Here is a 22,919-nt window from a genome sequence, read left to right on the forward strand (position 1 = left end):
TATTTTCCTCATATGGAAAGGTAAATATGTTTCCAAAATAATTAAGTGGCATGTGATAGACACTAACATGGATATAACTGCCACTTTTAATCCTTCAGGCTCTCCTGAGAAACTTGGCAGCTTAAATGTGATGGGATTTTCACAGACAGAAATAGAAAGAAGAATTCTTTAGGTTCAGTCTCCATGGAAACTGTGCAATAACTCTTGAAACTGTTTTTGAGACAGGGAGTACTGATTAAACTGATGCCTGAACTTAACCAAGTGTTCTGTGTGTGACTTGCATAAATTCCAGGGAGCACCTCATTCATTTAAAGGATAGTTTTTACAGTGACTACTCTATTGGTCTGATCTGAGGTAGAACTTTGTATTTTTGGATCCTTGACTGGAAAGGGGCCATGTTGTTGGATCATCTGACCTATATTATATGGCCTCACTGTGCAGTACACTCCAGATGGATTCAGTTTTCAAGTTCCTACCCAAACAAAATTGTTATGTGGGTGATGTTCACAGTGTTCTGTAATTACAACTCTTCAGCTAGGCATCGTGGTAGTTTTTAGATTACCTGCACATTGGAATCTGTGTTTTAATTGGTTTAATGGGTTAAGTGTCAGGGTGAACTGGTGGCTGTTTCCTAGCATTGAAGGCTGGATGCCTATTGGCTTTTCTTCCTCAGTGATAAAAGTTGTAACAGTGTTTTCATGTTAGTAAAGGGCTTTCAGAAGCTGAAAATGGAAGTTATGCCCAACAGGAGGGTGTTAATAGTTGCATAACTTTAATGTTATGCCTTGATTTTCTTAATGTGGGATTCCAGCACAGCAAACTTAAGTTTCAATGTGAATTCTTTTATAATACTGATCTAAACACAATTAGGAAGGCATGCTAGCTAAAGGAATTTCAGCAGTTAATATCAGCTTTTGCCATTTTTAGCCTCATGTGTTTGATTCATTGAGTCCCCCATTCACAATCCATGTTAATACATTAACCATTTTTCTTTCTGGCATAGGCTGGACGTGCAGTTTCAATATACTTTTTTTTGAGTCTTAGGCAGAAAGTGTAGCCCTCCTGAAGACAAAGGAATGATACAAACATTTTGCACTGAACCCTTTGGTATTTTATACAAGTAGTATTTTATTCTTTGGGTTTCACTCCATATTTTCTTCTTAGGTTAATTAAAGCTGAAAAAATGTTTACATCTAAGAATATACATTGCTGCATTCTCTAGAATGGTAATACTTTTTATCTGTTGTGCTGCTAGCAGCCCCACTCTCTAAATAAATAAAAACAGTACAGAAGAAGTTATTTACTTGTTTGTTGATGTGCATGGAAATGTGGAAGTGATGTGATAAAGTTGGGCTGGGGTTTTATTGCCACAAGCTGGAAGAGTATTTCCTGAGATACTGTCATTGTAGAGGTAGCTGAAGATTCCTCTCAGACTTAGTTACTGCTCTTTGATGGATACCTCTTCATTCGTTCCTTTGTTATATTGGGGAGACACTAACTTTTCCTATGAGATTTCCATCAGGCATCCATGACTTTTAGCATTGAAAAGTATTTTCTTATTCGAAAGTGATCCAGCAAAGTAGGGTTGCCTTTGTCATAAACGAATGACAAGTTGCTTCAAAGCCATTTGCAAAACAGATGTCATCGTCTTGCTCCATGGACCAGCTTTGCAGCTGTGCTTTAGGAGCTGGAGCACTTTCTTTGTAAATATTAAGGAAAATTGCTCGCACAGAATTTATAAATACGCAGATTTGGGGTAGGTTAGTTTATTTCTGCTTTCTGTAGATAGAAGTAAGCATCTGAACAGCTTTATAACTTAAAAAATTATGATGTAGTTTTTGGTAGAGTGAGCATATCCAACATGAGGTTTGTTTTCTAGAAGTGACTGATGCCCCTAATTGATAACTCATGCTCCAGTGTGCTAGCTACTGCCCAAATGCATTGTAGAGTTAGCCACTCAGCTTTTAAATGGTCTTATTGATGCTACATACTGCCATTGCCATGAGATTGTTCTCATCAAGAGAACTGCAGGCTTGGGTAGAGATCACGTCACATATGCACATCAGATATGCTTTTTAATTAAAGTGGTCTATCACTTTTCCTTTGTGGGTAGTATTGAATTGAAAGCGTTCTGAAAATCTTTTTTGTTTCTGCCCAAGCTCTGATTTGAGGTTGTCATGGTTACATTGTCTTCTTTCTCTTGCTCTTCTGGTGTTCATGTGACTTATAGAGATATGCTTAAGAGCATATAGCTTAGTTGACTGTACAGTCTTCTTGTTTTCAGTACATCTGTAGAGCTGCAAACTGTCTCTTACTCTACCTAGAGTGCAGGTATGCAGTATCACTTTCCTGTATTTGTCCTTTATTTTTATTTGGAATCTCTGTCTTGTGAGACAATATTTTTCTGTCATCCTGTATGGTTAGGTTTCCAAATGCTGCTGACACAAAAAAGTTCATTCAATGTTAATACACACATAAGCTTATTGAATATATTAGGAGAATCAACATTAACAATGTTGGGCATGAGTAGGAAAATTTTGTGATCCAATGGTAAGCACACAGAGTATCCTCAAAGAATAATGACAGTCTAGGCAGAAACTGCCAGCAGGACTCTAGAAAAACTTAAAAAGCCACTGAAAAGGTGAAAAAATAATGAAAGGAGTGTTGGTTAAGTTTTGAGTCTGTAAATCAACTTATGGCAGTTCTTTCTATTGTTACTGAACCATAGCTACTGGAACATAACAGAGGAAAGCTAACTTTCATCAGAATTGCAGGTGGTCATGGGGCATGTTATTTTCAAAAATTGTAGGTACTGGGTACAGAATTTTAGTAAATTCTGATGAAAGGGGTTAGGTTTGTCTGTACTGGCATCTAAAGATTTTAATTAGTCCACACAGCTGATAGCAGAGGAAGGACTGTGAAGCTTGGTGCTGCTATAAAATGAAGTTGCACTCTCCTGGGTGCTTTCCCTCTCTCTCTCTCTGACTCACCAGGACAGAAAGCACAGAATTACAAGAGTATGTATTTATTCATGCACATGAGGTCTCCCAGCCAAACTGGGGCACCTGGGTGTGGTTTTACACAGGGTTCTTACACCTTTACTCAAGCTTCTCTCTTGCTATCCCAGTCTCTCTCTCTGTCTTGCACTACACTTGTCTTCTCCCTGTATCCCCTGCCCCAGCTTTTCCTCTCTCTTGGAGGAAGAGGTCACAGACCCTTGCCCTCCTTGTGCACTTTCCCTGCCTCTCATGCCTGTGCTTTCATCATCCCTCATACTTGGATGTTCCCTGCCTTTTCTGTGTGCAGACTTTACCCACCTCTCACACGTTTGTGCTTCTCACCTCTCACGTACGTGCTTTCTCTCCTCACAGTTGCTGACCTCTCTTCCATGGGCTTCCCCACTCTCCTGCTCTCCTGCTTCTCTCATGCTTCTGTCCCTTTGCAAACGTGCTTCCCCCCGTCTTATGCTTCCGCGCGTGCTTTCCTCCTCACATACTTTCTCCCTCAGACTTCTCCTTTCATGACTACCCACTGTGCTTTTCCCCTCTCTCATGCTCACTTTCTGCCTCTCCCAGTCGTGCTTTCTCCTTCTCACGCGTGCGTTCTCCCTACCCTGTGTGCTCTTTCCACTTTCTCTAGTGCACTTCTCCCCCTCTCATACAGCCTTCCACCTTCTCTCACATGCCTCTCTCTGTCTCTCTTGCCTGCTTCCCTCACTTTTATGCTCTTTCCCAGGCTGGCACACTTCTATCTCTTTGGGTGCTCCTTTCCTCCTCTGTGTGTTCCCATCTTGCAGCTTCCTCCTTGCATGCTTCCCACTCTCATGCATGCATTCTCCTTGTGCATGCACTTTCTAGCTCTTGTATGCATGGGAATACTCTCCCTCTTTCACGTGAATGTGGTTGTCTTTCCTGTGCTTACTTTCTTGTGCACATTTGGTCTCCTGTGTATCTTTGTCTTGTGCATCCTTCTCTCTCTTGTTTTTCCTTTTTGTGTCTTCCTTTCCCTTCTGTATCTTTTCTCCTTTCTTGCATGCTTTGCTATGTCTCACAGATATTCCAGCTTGCACACAGACTCAGATGCTTTCAAATTCAAATTCCTTGCACTCTTCCTCTGTCCCAAGTTAAATCTTTTACCTGGGTCCTCCTCCTCTCTCACATCTTCTCTCTTGCATACCTTTTCTTCCCCTAGCCCTTCCCTCCCTCATTGCCACTTTGTCTCTTACTTTCTCCTCTGTATGCTTTCCAGTCTCTGACAGACTTTCTCTTTCTTTCATGCACTCTCCTTCTCTTAAACTTGCAGAATCTCTCTTGTGCTTTCTCCTTCCCACTCGCTCCCTGTACCTTCTGTCTGTATTGCTTTTCCACTAAATCTGTAAAGCTTCTCCCAGCCATACCCTGCTTTTGGCTTGTCTTGAACCTGATCTTCTTCCCCTCAGATTTGCATTTTCCTTCCTTCAGGGATTTCCTGTCTCTGTCTTTGAAGCTTTCTTAAGTCCTTCCACGTACACAGTGGCTTCCCCTCCTTTCTTCCCTCTGTCATTGTCTCCTTGTTCCTCTTCCACTTCTCTGTTGTTCCTTCCCACTTCTCTCCCCCTCTCACATTCCCTCTCATTCTGAGGCTTCCCCTCTCCTTCTCTCTGCACCCATATTTCCCCTCTCTCTGACAGCCTTTGCCTTATTCTAATGTGCTTTGCCTGTCCTTCTTCTATACCCTTATCAGTGATCTGTATGAGAGGATCGAGTGCACCCTCAGTCACTTTGCAGATGACACCAAGTTGGCTGGGGATGTCTGATCTGCTGAAGGGTAGGAAGGCTCTGCAGAGAGATCTGTAGAGGCTGGATTGATGGGCCAAGACAGTTGTATGAGATTCAACAAGGTCAAGTGTCAGGTCCTAAAATTCAATCACAACCCATGCAGTGCTACTGGCTGGGGGCAGTGGCTGGAAAGCTGCCCCCAGCTGGGGGTGCTGGTTGACAGCAGGCTGAACATGAGCCAGCAGTGTGCCCAGGTGGCCAAGGAGGCCAGTGGCATCCTGGCCTGTATCAGCAATGCTGTGGCCAGCAGGACCAGGGCGGGAACTGCCCCCCCTGTACTTGGCACTGGTGAGGCCTCATCTCAAGTTCTGTGTCCAGTTCTGGACCCCTCTCTACAAGAAAGACATTGAGGTTCTGGAGTGTGCCCAAAGAAGGTCAAAAAAGCTGGTGGAGGGTTGGGAACATAAGTGTTATGAGGAGCAGCTAAGAGAAACAGCTGTTTAGCCTGGAGAAAAGGAGGCTGTCATTCTCTGCAGCTACCAGAAAGTCCTAGCAAGGCGAGGGTTGGTCTCTTCTCCCAAGTGATAGGACAAAACGAAGTGACCTCAAGCTGTGTGAGGGGGAGTTTAGACTGGATATTGGGAAAAAATTTCTTCACTGAAATGATTGTCAAGCATTGGAACAAGCTGCCCAGGGAAATAGTTGAGTCACCATCCCTGGAGGTGTTTAGATGTGTAGATGTGGCACTTTGGGACAGGGTTTAGGGGTGGAATTGGCTGTACTGGGTTAATGGTTGTAAATAAAGATCTTAAGATCTTTTCCAACATAGATAATTCCATATGCTCTGCCTCTTGCATGTATGTTCCTCTCATGCTTTCCCTGCTACCCGATGCTTGCTTTCTCCTGCATGTTTTGCCTCTCCTGCCTTTCAACTGTATATTGTGCTGAGCCTCTCTCACATGCTTTTTTCCTTGTAATTCCATACTTCCCTATCTCATTGTCACTTTGCCCTTGTGCTTTACCCTTTGCCTCTCGTGTGTACTTCCCTCCACTTGTGTGATTCCCCTTCTTGCATGCATTTTCCCCCTCTTCCACACTTTCCCCCCTTAGGTACATTTCACTCCCATGTGCATGTTTTCTTTGCATGCATGCTGCCTCTCTCTCACACTTTGCCTTTCATGTGAGCTTATCTTTTGTGTGCTCTGCCGCTCCCTTGTTTGTGCTTTGCCTCTCATGTGTTTTGCCTTTCTCCCTCACTCACTTTGCTTCTCCCATGGTTTGTTTTCTCTTGTGCTTCCCTTTTTGCATGTGGATGTACTTTACCTTTCTCTATTTTTTGCTTGAATGCATGTTTTCTCTCTCCTCGGTCTTTTGTGCTCATGCTTTACCTCTTGTGCATATGAACTTTGCCTCTTGTGTGCATGCTTTGCTACTCTCCTCTTATATGCATTTTGTTGCTATCTTATGTGCCTTGCTGTCAGTGTGTCAATTTAGGCACTTTATTCTCCTGTTCTGTCTTGCTTTTGTGTCTCAGGTTCTCTCCTGCCCTCTCATGCGTTTCCATCTCTCAGTTTTTCCCTGTTAGCACTTTGTCTCCCTCACGCTTTCTGTCTCTCACAATCGTCCTTGTCTCACTTGCTGTCCCACTCTCTGTCTCACTACTCTCTTCTGCTCACTATCCCTCCCTCTCAATCACACCCCCCAACCATTCCTCTCCCTCTTGAACTCTCCATCTCACTCTCCATCTTTCTTCTCACCTTTCTCATCCCCATCAGTCTCTGTCTCCATCTGTCTCTGGCTTCTCTTCTTTGCTACCTCTATCTCTTCTACTCTATCTTTTATCTTTCCCTCTCCCTGAGATGTGCTTTTCCTCTCTCAGTTGTATCCCCGTTCCACATCTTTCCTTCTCTTCCAGATATGTTTTGCCTCTCTCCCTCACTCACTTTGCTTCTCCCATGGTTTGTTTTCTCTTGTGCTTCCCTTTTTGCATTCTCCCTTGCTTTGTCTCTTGCACTGTCTCCATTCCTCATGTGCTTTCCCACCTCTTGGCACATCCTTGCAAGCACTTTCCCTCTCTCTTGTGCTTTCAGTCTCTCACTTGTGCTTTCCCTTCACTGCTTGCTATTTCTCTGTTACCCCCCCTCCCTCTTTTTTGCTCTCAGCATCCCACTCTTTCTCTCCCTTTCTATCCACCTGTCTCTTGGGCTTTCCCTTTGTCTTAGATGTGCTAAGACAAAGCACATCTGTATTTCTCTCCCCCCTCACAAATTACCCCCAATCTCACTTTTATGTTTCTTCTCTTTGTTTAGCTTCTGCCTCCTTGTCTCTGCTTGCCTTGGGCTTTCTCTGGACTCCCTCTCTCTGCCCTTCCATTTGTCTCTCTCTCTCTTAGGTATGTTGTCCCTCCTAGCAGTGTGCTTTTTCACTGTCTTAGTTCCCTCTGGCCTCCAAACCTTTCCCTACCTCTTGGCCTTGTTCCTCCCCTCTCACAGAAACTCTGTCTGCCTCTTGTAGGTGTGCTTTTCCCTCCCATTCTGATCAGCATCCTTTTTCACAGACCCTTCCCCTCTCCTACAACCTTAAACACATCTACTCTCTCTGATGTATGTTGCCTCACCACATGCATCACTTCTCTCTTGGTTTCCTTATCTCTTACATTCTTGTGAGCACCTGTGCTCTTGCATGTTTCTTTTCTATTTTCCATTTCTTCCATGTTCCTCACTTTCCTCCCTGGTGTCTTCCCATTGCTTTCTCTTTCTCTTGCTCTCACTTTTCTCTTGCTCTCATTTTTCCTATGTATTTTTCTCTCTTCTACCCCAAATTCCCCTTCTTTCTCAGGTGCGCTTTCCTTCTCTCTCTGATAGGTTTTTCCTCTTTCTCTAACATGTTCCTTCTTATGCAGTTCTCCTCTTTTGGTTTCACTTTCCCACTTACTCTTTCTTTTGCTTGTGCTATTGCTTGCTATCTGTTGTTGTCCCTCTCATGTTTCCTTTTTCCCTCACTTTCCCTCTCATCTTTCTGAATCCTGTTCCCCTGTCCCTTCCTTGTTCTTCCTCATTTTTCCTCCCTCTCTTTTGCTTTGCTGCTGAGTCTTATTTTCAGTCACCCCTTGCACACTTGTCCATCTCTGAAACATGTCCTTTATTGTGTATTGTATTCCCTCATTTATGCTTTCAGTCTCTCTCTCATGCCTTCCCCTTTCTGTCGTTCATTATCCCTCCCTCTAATGCACAGCATGCCCCCCACTGTCCCTGTCTCTCTTGGCTGCATTTCTGTTCCTTACACACACACTGACACTCTCTCATGCTATCCTTTTGTGTCTCATGTGCTTTGACTCTTGTTTATTTCTTTGTTCTCTTGTGTTTCCTTCTCACTCTTGTGCCTTTTACTTCTCTGCCTTGCATTCCCAGTCTCTCCTTATCCTGCATGCTTTTCTCCCTGTTGCACAATTTTCATATCTCCTTCTTCCAGTTTTCCTTTTGTTCATGCTTCCTGTACTTTTCCTCTCTTCCGCCAGCCCTTGCTAACCCTTGCTATCCGTATATCTATCTTGCTTCCCCCCTTCACTCTCATACTCTCCTGTACTTTCTCCCCTTCACACTCTTGTCTCTCTCCCATCTCAATTTATTTTCCTTTTACTTTCACTTCTTCTCTCTTCCCCCTTCATTTGCCCTCTCCCTCTCTCAAATGCTTTTTGCCTGTATAATCTTTCTTCTCTGGCATACTTTCTCTCCCTTCCCTCTCCTTTCCATAGTTTCCCAAAGTGACATGCTTTCTTCTCTCTTAGCCTGCCTTCTCTCACGTTCCCTTGCCCTGTCACATGTGCTTTGCGTCTCTCCATAGTTTCTCAGCCTTGCATGTGCTTCTTCTTTATCTTGCACTTGCTTATCCTTCTCTGCCCCTCTCCCTAACATGCGTTCTTTTGCAAAATCCCTTTCTCTCCTGCTGGTACCTTCCCTCCCTCATGCTTTGTGTATTATGCTCCCCCACCTTCTTTCACGCTACCCCTCTCTCCCACAATCAGTTTTTCTCAATCCCCTTCTTTCTCTCACTTTCCCTTTTCAATCTCTTGTTCCTCTTTCCTCGTCTCCCTTCCCTCTTGCTCTGTGCCTCCTTGGACGTTCCCATCTCCCCACTGTGTCTCTCTTCACCCTTCTTGCTTTAACTTTTCTCAGACATTTTTTCCCATTCACTTTCCCTGTCTCATGTGCTCTTCCTTCTTCTTTACTTTCTTTGCCTCTCTCACACTACCTCTGTCATGACCTTCCTCACTCTCTTGGATGCTTTGCCTTTCTTGACTGCTGCTACTTTCTTTTGAGCTTCCCTCTCGCCACTCCCACTTCTCTCTGTCATTCTTTCCTCCACTGTGGGTGCTTTTCCATCTAGGACACATTTTTCTACTTTGGTGCATGCATTTTCTCTATTTCTCATGCTTTCCCTACCTCTGTTGCTTGCTATCTCTCTTCTTATTGCTAGCTACCCCTACTTCTTCCTAAGTATCCATCTCTTTTGCCCTTGTTATCCCTCCCTCTTTGTCTCTGTCGTTTTCCCATTGCCTCAGTCATGTTTTTTCTCTCTCTCTGATGTACTTGCTCTCCCCTTTCCCTCTAGATTTCTCTCTCAAGCATTCACCCTGTCTTGATCACCCCACCCATGCTTCATCTCCAGTATACACTTTGCCTACCTTGTGCTTATGCTTTGCCTCATTCAGATGCTTTCCTGCTCTTGTGGATTTGCTTTGCCTCTCTCACATGGAGTTGCACTCTCTGGCATACTTCCCTCACTGATGTGATTTCCCTCTTGCCTGTGTTTTCAGTCTCTTAGGTGGGCTTTTCTTGTCTCTCTTATGCTGCCCCTTGCATCTCTTGCCACCCTCTCTCTGGTCCCTTCTCTTCCAGTACTGCTCTCTGCCTCAATCCCTTTCCCTCACCTTGCCTTCTCTCCCTTCCCTGTTCCTAACTGGCATACTTCTAATGTCTCTGCCATCCCATGCATGTCTCTCTCTTGGATCACACCTCTCTGTTTTCTTTCTCAGACATGCTTTACCTCCCTCTTTTTAGTGTTTTCCCTCTTACTTTCACTTCACTTAACTTGTGTGCCATTTCTGTTGTGTTTATGCTTTCTCAAGTGCTTCCCTATATCAATGTCTGTTGTTCCCAACTCTTCATCTTGCATTCCCCCTCTCTCATGTGCTTCATCCCTCTCTCACACACTTCTCTCTTTTGATTGCATTTTCCCTCTTGCTTGCATGTTTACCTGTGCTTTTTCTTCCTCCCACTCCTGCTATCACTGTTTGCTTTGCCTTTCTGATGCTTCGCCTCTTTCCTTCTTCTGCACTTCTACTTTTGTCTCTCACACCTTCTCCCTTTCTCAGGCTTCCCACAGCCTTTCCTCTTTCAGTTTGCCCTTTACCTCTGTGTGGTGCATCTTGTCTGTCTCAACAGCCTCCCTCCTGCATGCATCCCCCTTTCTCTCATGTGCTTCCCCTCTCACATGAATTCTGCCTGTCATGCTTTCATTATCTCCTGTGTGTGCTTTTCCTTGCTTGCTGCTCTCATTCTCTTGCACTCTCTGCTCTCGCATGTCTTATTACTCTTCATTTCTGTCTTTCTCCCTCTCTTGCATGCTGTCTCACACAATTACCCTTCCTGTTTGCTCTTGCAATGTCACTCATGCTTTTTGTCTTGTCTAGTGTCATTCTTCCCTCTCTTCTGCTATCACTGGCACTATCTCTCTGTCTTGCTTCTTCTCTTTTTCTCTAGCTTTCCCCCTCTCATCTCATTCCTTTTTTCATTTTGTCCTCAGTTCTCCCCTACCTCTCTCTTTCTTCAACTCCCACCCTCTCTGTCACTTGCCTCCTCTTCCTCACACACTTTCCCAGCAGCACATGATTTGCCTCCCACTCACCTGCAGTGCCTCTCTCTGTCATGTGCTTCTCCTGAACTTAATATCATTTGCTGATCTCATGCTCCCCTCACCTCGTGCTTTCTCACACACACTTTCCCGTCTCCACCTCATATCCCCTCTTTCACACACATCTTCCCTCCTGCCATCATGCAGTTTGATTATCTAGCATGTGCTTTTTGTCTTTGTGCTCGCTCTCTCGTGCTTTGCTTCTCTTGCATGTGTTTCCTTTTCCTTGTGCTTTACTGTTTCCCTCTTTAGCTCATGTAATGTCTTTCTCACTAACCTCCTCTCTCATGCTTTCCCACCTTTCTCACATTTTTCCTCTTTCTTGCATTTTTGCATTCACTTATGCTTTCAGTCTCTGGCTCAAGCTTTCCCTGTCTAGCTTGCTACTTAGCTCTCTATTGCTCTCTGTCCTTGTTCCACTTACTACCCTTCTCTACCTTTATATCTCTCACCGTATGTTTCCCCTCTCTGTCATATGGCCTTACTGGTGTCTTGCATGTTTGTGTCCTCTTGAATATGCATTCCCTCTGTCTTTAATGCACTCTCATTCCTTTTCTTTCTTTCTGTATCTGTCTCACTTGTGTTGTCACCTTGCCCTTGCACACCTTGCCCCTTCTGTGTTACCTTTGCTCTTCTGCTGCCCCCCTTTCTTGCATTGCTGTACGAGGCACACAGTTCTCTCTCGTCCTTGCACTTCTCTTACTCCTGCTGTCAGTTTCCTGTGTTTCTTTCCTCCCTCTCTCATGCTGTCCCTTTTGATCTCTCATTATCTCTTCTTGCTTTCCCTTCCTCTTGTTTTCCTTTCCTTCTCACATGTTTTTTGTTCTTCCCCATCTTCTCTATGCTCTTCCTCCATCATGCTGTCTCACTTCATCTTCTTGTAGTTTTCTCCTCACTCGTGTGCTTCACCGTCTCTCACTTCACTTTACCCCCTGCACATTCTGTCACTCTCGCTGCTGCTTTCTGTCTCTCACTAGCATTCATCTCACTGTCGGCTTGCTAGTTCACTCTCTCTCTGCATTTCTCTCCTCCATAATTTTATTCGTCTTGCTGCCCCCTCACTTTCCCTCTGAAATTCTTCCCAACGCTTCCTGTCTTGCTTTCTTCCTCTCTTTGCCTCTCACATACCTTTGCACTCATTGTCACACACAGGTTCTGTCACTCTCACATACTCCTCCCCCACCACTCTATCTCTCTTGGGGTCTCTCCCTCTCTCTTGCACCCCTCTCTGGCGGTCCCTCCCTTCCCACCCTGACTGTCCCTTTGGCTCCCTCTATCAGACATCTCTCACACCCTACCTCCTTTTCTTTATCACGCACTTCCTTCTCTCACGTTCTGGCTTGCTTTCTCACACTTTCCTCACAGGGCTTCCCTTCCTAGCATGCTTTCCTTGGCTCTTCTGCATATGCTCTTCCCTACCCCTACTGCACTCCTTACATTTTTTTCCTTTTCTTGTGAGTTCCCTCTGACACATTTTGTTTCTCTTTTATACTTCACTGTCTTAGTGCTTTCCCTTTACCACATTTAGTTTTAGTTGAACAGTCTCCCAGTTTCTCTTGCTTGTTCTGCGCTTATGCACAGTGCCTCTCTCTTCTCCCGACCTTCACTTGGTCTTTCCCCCCCTCTTCTCTTTTACTCATGCTTTCTGTCCCTCTTTCACACATTCCATCACTTTCCCTTTAGTTAATGCTTTAAACTTCTAGAATGCTATCCCTCTCATGCATGCTTTTACTTTGTTGCATGTGCTTTTTCTTTTGTCTAATGCAGTTTTCCTTGCTCATCTTTGTACACTTTCCTCTCTTGTGTGTGCTTCCCCTCTCTCTTTCCCGCACACTACCATTCATTTACTTTCTCTCAAGTTTTCCCTCTCTTGTGTACATGCTTTTCTTCTCTCTCTGTAGTGTCTCTCGCTCTTCTGCACGTGTTTTTCCTGTCTTGCACACTTTCTGAATCTCGCAGCCTTCTACTTTCCCTCTATTGATTGTTCCTACCCTCTCTTTCTGGCTTGCAATTTCCTGCTTTTGGGCACTTTTTGCCCCCCCTAATGCAACCCTTTCCCTCCCTCTCTCTTGCTGACTTTCAGGCTTTCCCTCTCACTGTGCACCTTCTTGTTCTGTCACATGCTTTTGGTCTTTCACATGCGTATTCCATCTCTAATGAACATATCTTTTTTTTTTTTCTGTACATACATTCCCTCTCTCACATTTACCCATCTATTTTCCCATGCTTTTCCCCTTTCTGGCACCTTTTCTTTCTTTCTGTTGCACCTTTCCTCTCTCATGTGCACATTTCCTCTTACTTTCCTGTATGTGCACACCCTCCCCATTCACTTTCAGTTCCTTCCTTTGATATACTTTCCCTCTTTTTTTTCTGATGTTTTTCATCTTTCTCTCATGCTTTTCATATTTCTCTCAGGTGCTTTTCCTTACTTAGTGTTCTGCTCTATCATGCACATTCCCTCTCTGATACACTCTTTCACTTTCTCATACACATGCTTTACCTCTTGTTTGCTCAAGCATTCCTTATTTCTACTGTGCATGTATATTACTTTCATGCTCTCTTGATCTCTCTCATTCAACACGTGTTCCCCTGTTGTGCCTACTTCCCCTCTCAAATAATTTCCTTCTTTGTTGAACATCTCTCTCACCCTGTTTCACTCCCTCTTGCATGCTTTCTCTTCCTCTCTATCATGTAAGATTTCCTTCCCTCTCTTATATGCTTTACCTCTGTCCTGTACATCTGTTCCTCTCTTGGACACTCTTAACATTCTTCAATAATTTCTTGATTTCTCTTTCCTCCCCTTTCTCTTCTAACCACTTCTCTGTCATTCACTCTTCCTTTAATGTGTGAGCTTTCTCTTCCTCTCTGGCACACAGTACATAACCTCTCTCTCTTTCACCATCCCTCTCTCATTGATGCACTTTTCTGCTCTTTCTCTCTTGATCTCTTTCCCTTAGGCACATTTTCCCTTTCTCTGTCACATGCCTTACCACAATTGCTGTCTCTTCATGCCCCCCCTTTTTTCTTTGCCTATTTTCCTGCTCGGTCTTCACTTTTCCCCTGCACTTCATGTATCTTACATGTGTTTTTCTCACTTTTTCTTTGTCTGCCTTGCACTTTCTTTTGTTAACACTTTCCCTTATGTTATACACTTTCTCTTGTCAGGCTTTCTCTGTATCTCATGTTTACCTCCTGTACACACTTTGTTTTGCATTCTTGTCCCCCCTCTCACACATTCTCTGTTTTTAACACTTTATCTGTCCACTTTATTTATAGATTTTGTGTAGGTTCTGCTCTCTTGTGTATTCTTTCCCTTAATTTTGGGTGCTTCTCTCTCATGCCTGCACACTGTCCCTTTCTCTCACATGTAATTTTCCTCTTTTATCTTGTGCTCCCTCTCTGTTGTGTCCTTTCTTCTTTCTGTCATGTTCGTTCCCTCTTTCTTGCATGTGAGGGCTTTCCCTCTCTCATGTGCACATTTTCTCTTGCATGCTGTTTCTTTCTGTCCTGGGCTTTCTTTGTGTCTTCCTTGTGCAATTTTCCTTTGTTACGTCGTGTCATCCTCCCTGTCTTACCCGCTACCTCATTGCTTCTGCATCCTTCTCTCTTGTTCACTCCCTGTCAATCTCTGCCTATGCTTTGCCCTTTCCCTCTCACTCTTCTTTCCTTCTTGCTTGCTGTCTTACCTTTGCTTTCCTTTCCCTCTGCCTGACTCATTTTATTCCTTGCTCACTCTTTTCTGTCTACTCTTTTTTCTCTCTCAGTCACACTCTGCTTTCTTTGCCCTGCTTCTATTTATATTTCTTTGCCTCTCCCTCACTCTGTCTATCCCACATGCTCCTTTCCAAGTCTCTGTCACTCTGTCACCCTCTTTTCTTTGCATATCTTTTTGTCTTACTTGTCCTTTCTTTCTGCCATTGCTGTCCCACTCCACCTTTGTATCTTCCTCCTTACTGCCCTCTTTTTAATTCCCATTTTCACTCCTCCTTTCCCCTCAGTCCCCTCATCTCTCTCACACCCCCTCTACTCACTCCTCGTCTCTCCCAGTGTCGCGCCACCAACAGCACTACCATCCATTCTCTTCCATGCCTCTCTCTCTTCCTTCCTGTCTTTCCCTCTTTCCTCTTACTCTGTGCTCCCTTCTTTCTCAGCCTGTCTTCCCCTCATCTCCCTCTCATGCCAACCTTTGTTCTTCTGTCTTCTTCACTTTCTCCCTCCAACCTTCTTGTCCCTCCCTCTCACTTGCCCAGTTTCTCTACTTTGCTTCTCTTATTTCCATTGCACATGCAGTTTCCATGCATGGTCTCTTTCCACCTTTGTATTACTCTCCTTTCCACTCCTTTTCTCACTCTTTCTTTTTCCCCTTGTTTCTTTCTCCTCCCCCTTGTCTCTCTCACTCTGTTCCCATTCTCTCTCTTTCCATTTATCTTTCCTTATTACTAGTCCTCTTTCTGTCTTCTTCCTGTCTCCATTCTCTCATTTTATTGCTTTCTCTCCCCCTCTCTTCTACCTTTCTCTGTCAAATTTATTTTCCCTATTCTCTTCCCATTCTCTCTCCTCTCTGTCCCTCTTTCTCTATCCTCATTGTCTTCCTGTCTTCCTTTCTGTCTTCTACCTTCTTCTCCCTCTTTTATTTCTTATCTCACCCTTCTTTTTCCCATTTCCCTTTTCCTCACCTTCTTTGTGAATCTCTCTTTATCTCTCTCCTTTTTTTTCTCTCAGTCTTTTTGAAGGTTCTTTCTCCATTGCTCTCTCTCCACCATCTCCTTCTGTCTTTTCTCTTTCCTGTCACTCTCTTGCCCTTTCCCCTGTTTTTTCACTCCACACCCTTCTCTCTGTCTCCTCTTTTCAATACTTGGCTTTCACACTCTCTGCATAAAGCCCCCAAACTTTTATCTCTTTCCTGCCCTCCTCGCTCTTTGCCCTGTGCATACTTCTTCCCCTCTGTGTCTGCCTCCCTCCTTAGCCTTCCTTTCTGGGTTTCCACCTTTCTTTTATTTCCTCTTACCTCTGCTCTTTCTTCCTTACTCTCTGTCTCTCTCCTCTTGCCTCTCCCTTTTTCTTTACTCCTCCCCATGTCCTCTCTTTCTCTCTCTGTGTACCTCCATCTGGATCCACCTCTCCCTCTTTCTCCTGCATTCCCTCTCTTCCTGCCTCTGTCCTCTCTCTCCCCTGTTTCACCGTGATTGTTCCCTATACCCCTCTCTCCTCACTCACACTCCTTTCATTTTCTGCTTATCCTCTTCCTCTCATTCTGCTTCCTCTCTCCCTTGCTTTCCCCTTCCTGCACTCTGCTGTCTCTGCTCCCCCCTCTCTCCCCTTTTTGCTCTCAAGCTCTCCCCTTTCCTTGCTATTGCCCTCATTCTTTCTGTCTCCTTTCTCTCCCTCTCTCTAACAGGTGATGTCCACATTTTCCTCAGAGCTGTCTTTTAAGTTCCTTGACCCTACTGAACATACCCAAAGTGCAAAGTTAACATCTGCAATCTTCTGAAAGTTGTGTCCTGTCTGTTTGCTTTACGTTTTCTGTGTCAGAGCCAAGATTACCATTAAAGTATCACCAAAGTTATGGCATGAAAAATCCTGTGCTGATTTGTCTGCCTTCTCAGCTTGAGTCCAGTGAGAAAGAGGGTCTGCAGCTACTATATCAAGGTATCTTCCTCAAAAATCAAATTGATCTTGCACTTCATTTCTTGCCAAGATTAAACCATTTTTGTTTATTGTTCCTTTTATGCTTCACGGTATTAGCATTGTCTCCTCATTTGCAGACATCCTAGGGTATGGGTTTACAGATCCTACTGTAATCCATTTTTTTCCCAAGAGAAAGTGTGTGGGGCTCCACAGTCTTTATGCTAATGATGAGTATTGTTCTTTTTAATAATTCAGCTTAGTGTAAATTATTTGTAAATCCAACACTCCTTTAAACTTGCCAAAGTGAAAAGCGTGTATGATATTTGGGCTTAGTAAGAGTATCCCTGTGTAATCCCAGAAGACCTTTCATTGCACCACAAGGAATAAAGAGTCTCTGTGCATTGTGCCAGAAAAAGTTATGAAGAAAGTTGAGGGCATTATTCTGACACAATGCATGAATTATACACAGTGCACTGAAGAAATTGTCCCCCCCTTTCTCTTCAGTACTTTGGACATTCCTTCATTTTAATTCTGAAACGGATTGGAGCATAGCACCAGCTTTATTTCTTCTCTTAAATTCGTAAGAGCTGCTTGTCGATGCTGGTCTCTTGGTAGTTTATGCTGCTATTGAAGCAGATGCAGAGCCATTCAGAGGAACAATTCTGGAAGGAGGACCATACTTGTAGACTTTTGCTTCCATCCTTCTTCATTGAAGGCGTGTTTCTGGATGTAACCTGTACTTTTTGCTGTTAATGGCCTTGTTCTACTCTTCTTACAGGTTTTGTGCTTTTTCGCCATTAGTGTTCCATACTCCTCGGTTCTGAATAACTGAATCCTTGGTTCTGGTAGCTGTGGATAGGACTGTACATGAGATACTGTCCTTCTGCGTTTATCTAGGATTTTTCTGTCTCCTTTTCTCACACCTTTTCTTGAAGTTCACAAATTCTTCTTGAGTGTTTGTGTTTTTGCAGTGGCAGGAGTAATTTGAGGAGAGAGCTGTTATTTTAGTTGTCACAAGTTTAAAAATAGTTACTGTAATGGAAAAATAGAAGAAAGCATTGACTCTGCCCTCAGTGCAGAAGAGTGAGCATTGCTTCACAGAATAGAACAGCCCAGATTGGAGACACCCGCAAAAGATCATCTGGTTCAACTTTCATGGGAAAGGGAGAGCCTCCATGAGATCATCTAGCATCCTCTCCAGTCTCATGTTGAAAATCTGCAGTGATGGGGATGTTACCACATCCCTGGAAAGATTGTTTCCATGATTGATTGTTCTCACTGTAAAACACGTGTTTCTTATACCGAGATGAAACCTCTGCTGGTGCAACTTGTACTCATTGCCTCTGGTCTTCTCCACATACTACCTGGTGAAGAGAACACCTCCATCCTCTTTGTAGCCACCTTTACATACTTCAATACTGGAATGCTGTGACAAAGTCTCCCTGAGCCTTCTCCATGGAGAGGAAACCTAACTCCTACAGTCTTACCTTGCAGAGCCCTTTGATCCCCTCCAGTCCTCCTTCAGACCCTTTCCAGTCTGTCCATGTCTTTTCAGAGTGGTGGGGGCCAAAACTGAACATTGTACAATGAACATACTTGTCAGGTATGGCCTGACAAGCCCTGAGTAGAGTGGGATGATCACATCTCTCCCTGCTAGTAATACCCCTGAAAATGCAGCCCAGACTGGTTCACGTGTTGCTGCAGCAGTCCTCTCCTGATTCATGTTTAACTTGTTGACTGACACCCCCAGCTCCCTTTCAGCAACACTGTTCCCCAGCCACATGTAACCTAGCCTGTGCTGGGCTCTTTGGCTATCCTGAGCTGGGTGCAGAACTTTGCACTTGTCTTTGCTAAACTTCATACAGGTCTTGGTAGCCCACTCCTCCAGCCTGTTCAGATGTCTCCCTTCTGATGTGTCCACCTCACCATCCAGTTTAGCGTCATCAGCACGTTGGTGAGGGTGCTTTCAATCATCCTACCATCTAGATCATTTATGAAAATGTTGAACAGTTTGGGGCTCAGTATCAATCACTGGGGGACCCTACTTGTTACTGGCTGCCAGCCTGAGTAAAAAGTATTGGTCACCACCCTCTGTGGCGTTGTTGGCCAATTTCCTGTCCATACTTGAATAATTTGTGCTTCACCTTTCTAGAAATGCGTCGTATCACTGTTGACGTGTCCTGTTAGACTGGCGTATTTCGAACTGATAAATTTTGAATTTAATTGAAAGACTTGATAACAGTCTGTGCTAAATTTGTTCAGACCCTGCCTGTCAAGAACAATTTCCGGATGCAATTTTTCTTTACACCTTTGGCTAAGATGATGAAGAATAACTGTTTACAAAGATGGGCAAGGAGCCCGCAGATGCAACTTAACAGAAAATTGAGCTATAAATGTCATTGTTACTCCTTGCGTGTATGATGCCAATGTAAAGTGGTTCAGGTTTTTTTCTGCTGGAAACCTTCTGAAATGTTAAGTGAATTTTGGAAGAATATTACAGAAAATGGAATAACTATGATTTGAAATACTTACTATTTGTGTTTTGCTTGTTAGGAATTTTGATGATTTAGTTATATCTTGTTGCATTAAATTCTGAGCCGGTGTCAACAGGAATAGGCTGATTCTGCTTCTTTTTTTCTTGGATTTGAACAGAATAACACATGCTAAGGATAACCTGAAGAGAAACTTTGGGGAATTCTTGGAGCCATGATAACAGGCAGGAACAGTCACTGCATATATACCAGCATGGGTCACCACAGAAGTAGTGAGAAAAAACATATCAAGCATAGCACTTGGGATTTCATGCAAATCCTGTGTTTGAAGAATGGCTGGAAATCAGCAATAGCCATCATAGCTTACATGGAGAAAGCTGGTTTCCTGAATCAAAGGTACCTACTGAAAAAGAGTAGCTTCTTATGAAGAAATCTAGAGATTGCATGGCCATGTTGCCTAGAGGGCAGTTTAGTTATTTCTTTGTCTGCAGTCCTGAAAAAGACTCAGATGTTTGAGCTTGTGAACTGTTTTCTCATTTCTTTGAAGGAAGGTGAAGACCAATCAAGTAAAGCTGAAAAGCAGAGAGTTTCCAGTACTTTTAAAGGTGATTGCCACAGGATTGTTATTTGGAGAAATGAGCACATTTCCAGGAGTTTTAGAAGCCTTTACTAAACGTACAGTTGATTTCTTACCTGAGCAATTAAATGATGATAGCAGACATTCAGAGTGGCTGTTCAGACCTTCCTGCCCAATGCCAGCGTAATTGGATTTCTACTTACAGTCTAATATAAATCTTTGATAGGTATGCAATTTAGGGGAGTTCATTCAGAATGATTTTCAGTGGCCAAGCCTGACTAAATATGAGAGAAAGGAATCTGAAACGTAATTGATACATGCCCTGCGTTTTAGATAGAGTTCTGTTCTAAGCAGATTAGCTAGCAGTGGGTGCCATTGGGAAGAGTCAGCTGTTCTGTTTGAGTGAGACTGCTTATTTTGCAGACAGGGTGTTCACAGCACAACTGATTATGCCAGCAGTGAAAACAGGAAAAAACGTTGATATGATTCTGTTTTTCCTGTTCTTGATGCTGAAATGAAGAGAATTGAAGCTTCAGGTCTTAATAGATTTTTACAGCTAAATCATTATGAGAACCTGCTGAACCCTGTATTGCAGTCCACATATGCTATAGTCCCCTGTAACTTACTGCCACAGACACTTGACCTTGCTCGGGCAGTCGTAGCTTCTCTGCCTTTCTTACTCGGAAAGAGAATGCACAGGAAAATCAGTAATCATCCCCAAGTTCCATAATTTCCGTGCTAATAGAATATACCTGACAGCCCTTTTAGCTTGCTGGCAACCACCCTTTTTTACATCTGTCCACTGATGGTGTTTGGCGACAAAAATTGTGACTTTGTAGAATTAACGTAGTTCTGATTGATACTCTGTGCCAGAGCTGATCATGTAAATCTCCAAAGGACTCCGGGTTCCTTTGGAACTGTGTTTTTCCTGACAATGCAGGATTCTGTGCTGTAGTCTGAAAAGGCCTTGCAAGAATCATAATGGGTGAGAGTGGGACATGTGGGAGAGACGTAGCAAATTTGTTCTTGCTGATGAACTGATTGATATTCGCTTAGATCAGAGAAATTTCATACAGATTGCAGATACTCTTAAGATGTTGCAGGCACTTGGAGTGCTACAAGGGTTTGTTTCTGACTGCAACCCTTTATTAGTATATACAGGACAAATTAACAAAACGCCAACTATTTTTCAGAGACCACTAAAAAGGGACATCTTCCAAAGTGAAACTGCAGAATGCCTGGAAAGAAAAGTGCCACTTAATACAGGAAAAAATGTTAATACAGTAAAAATTGCCTTAAAATAGGCAAATTCAGTAATAAGATATTACCTAGGCAGTAATATTCAGCTGAAACGCTCCAGAAACAACCCTCCTCCTCCAACTCTAGAAAAATTGCAATACTAGGGTATTCCTCGCTCATATGCTTGCATGTTTCTAAAATGTTTGTTTGATTTGGTGGGTTGGAACAAGGGTGGGAACCCTTGTAAAGCAGTGTATTTTAAAATTCCTTGTGGATGCATTTGTAGGGCTGTCTGTGGAGCTTTTTGCTTGATTTTTAAACTACAAAATTTGTTGCCACCATCTGCTGTGTATTCTGTATAACTGGGAGATATATTTTCACAAGAAAAGAGTTATTTTTCTTTCTTTTTTTTTTTGGCACCATAATTTTTTCATTTTGCAAGCCTTGTATTTACCCATTTTAATGGCACCTTGGAGACAGATTGAGAGGTGAAAGATTTGTTGACAAAACACTGGCAGTCAGGATTTCGGATATCCAAAGAAGCAGAAAACCTATTAATAGCACAATTTCTTGGCCATATTTTTCTATGTATTTAATATTAAATTAAAAGAGATGATTTTTGTTGAAAGACAATATGTGCTCTACACCGTACTTAATGCTTTCAGTCTAAATATGGCATGTCTAGTGATGTGAATCTGTAGTGTTCTTTGCTTCAGAAGCCTCCAAAGTCATTGTTTTTTTTCTGGATCTTGCATGAAGTTTGGATATGCTTTGTCATCTTTAACATTTGGATTTCTTGTTCAAGTCCTCATAAGTGAACTTGCTAAATGAACTCAGTATTAGGTTGACTATTCCTTTTCTTACTGCTTCTTTGTGCAGAGGCCTTAGTATTGGGCTGGTTTTGTCAGAATGTGGATGTAGTGTATCCAGTTTATGTCTCTCTTCTCCTTTAAATGAAGAGAGGCATTAATTGCTGAAGAGACAGTTTGGAGTGGAGTATTTACAGATTGATGCCTTAGATTTGTCCTGTGGTCTTCCATTATTTTTACTGCAACAGCAGTGAGATGTTGCAAGGTTATTCATTACTGGCTGATCCAGATCATAAACAGTAGGATACATGAGTGGCATGTCACAGCCAGCTTTCTGTGTTCTGGTGACTTCTTTCAGAATCACTCGGGAACCAGCTGAACTAGCTGTATTGTCATGGTGATGTTATCAAAAGCAGCCTGTTCCCTGGCTGCTGCCTTCCTGTGGCCTGGTTCCTTGTGGTCACTGTGTGTGTAGAATGAGCAGAAGGAGTGCACAAAGTCATTACTCTTAGCTGTTCGGCAGATTTTGTCCCTGGCTGAAGCAAGAATAAAGGATGGTGATGTGCTTGAAGAAGTGAGTTGTTGCTGTAGCATCAGAACAGCCAAGTCGGTGTAACTGGCTTGTGCTCAGTCATTCCAATGATGTTTCCTCAACAACACACGTGTGAACCCTTTCACCAGTTCCAAAATAAACCCAATTATTCTGCTATTGAACCCCACTGACAGTTAAACTTTGTGGATACAGTGTGCTTTTGTTGCCTTCTCTAAATTGCACCACTGCATTATACTGTGAAACTGGCCAAGATTTTCCTCTGCAGGTGGCTGTCCATGTTTTTTTGAGAGGTGAAGTGAGTGCTGAGACCTTTTGGAAGTAAAGCTATTATATAAGCAAAAAACAGTCCATCATTTTGATGATATCAGAATGTGGGAAGAATTGTAACATTGACTTGGGGATTCTTTGCCAGTAATCAGAATATGAAAATGCAAAATTTAAGTGTTACTAGTAAAGATCCTTGTGTGCTCTCATTTCAGTGTAAAATCAAATATCTAAAATATTATGTTTACCTAATTTTTCAGCCAAAGAAGTGAACACATAGAGATTCAATTCAAAATAAGCTTCTGGACAGTTTCTTCATAGTTAAAAAATAGCCATTTAAAAAATTTTTAACACCACTGATTTATGATTAGGATCTTTTTCACCGTAATGCACTAAATGTGTTGTTAGGAGAGCACAAACTAGAGAAAAATATATGAACTGAAATTTAATTTTGAAATACAGGGCTCTTGAAAGACCTGGATATGTAACTCCATAGACACTCACTTCTTGCTTTTAGTGTTCCCTTTAAAATCCCATCATTGAGCTTAATAAATGTGATAGCCACAACCACTGATAGCCTTCATCTAGATGGTCTGTGGAGTGCATTTTATGACTCTAGAAAGTGGTTTAAAAATTAGCTGTTTGCCCTATCTGACTCAAAAGCCATTTCCTATGTCTAATCTGTTG

At 43.0% G+C, this 22,919-nt stretch overlaps 1 protein-coding gene across 4 annotated transcripts in view; it reads left to right on the top strand.

Annotated features, from left to right (window-relative positions):
• Positions 1-22,919, top strand: part of PIGG (phosphatidylinositol glycan anchor biosynthesis class G) — a 94,629-nt gene that overhangs the window by 68,515 nt on the left and 3,195 nt on the right. The window contains exon 13 of one of the 4 annotated variants that reach the window (XM_051777470.1): positions 17,270-18,734. The exons of the other annotated variants lie outside the window; for them this stretch is intronic. Within the exon in view, the coding sequence (XP_051633430.1) occupies positions 17,270-17,306 (37 nt within the window). The 3' untranslated portion in view covers positions 17,307-18,734. Of the gene's footprint in view, positions 1-17,269; positions 18,735-22,919 lie in introns of those variants that run through there. 4 annotated transcript variants of the gene reach the window in all.

The sequence above is a fragment of the Manacus candei genome, unplaced genomic scaffold, assembly GCF_025592945.1.
Source record: "Manacus candei isolate 608988 ecotype Guabito, Panama unplaced genomic scaffold, ASM2559294v1 h1tg000010l, whole genome shotgun sequence".
NCBI lineage: Eukaryota > Metazoa > Chordata > Aves > Passeriformes > Pipridae > Manacus > Manacus candei.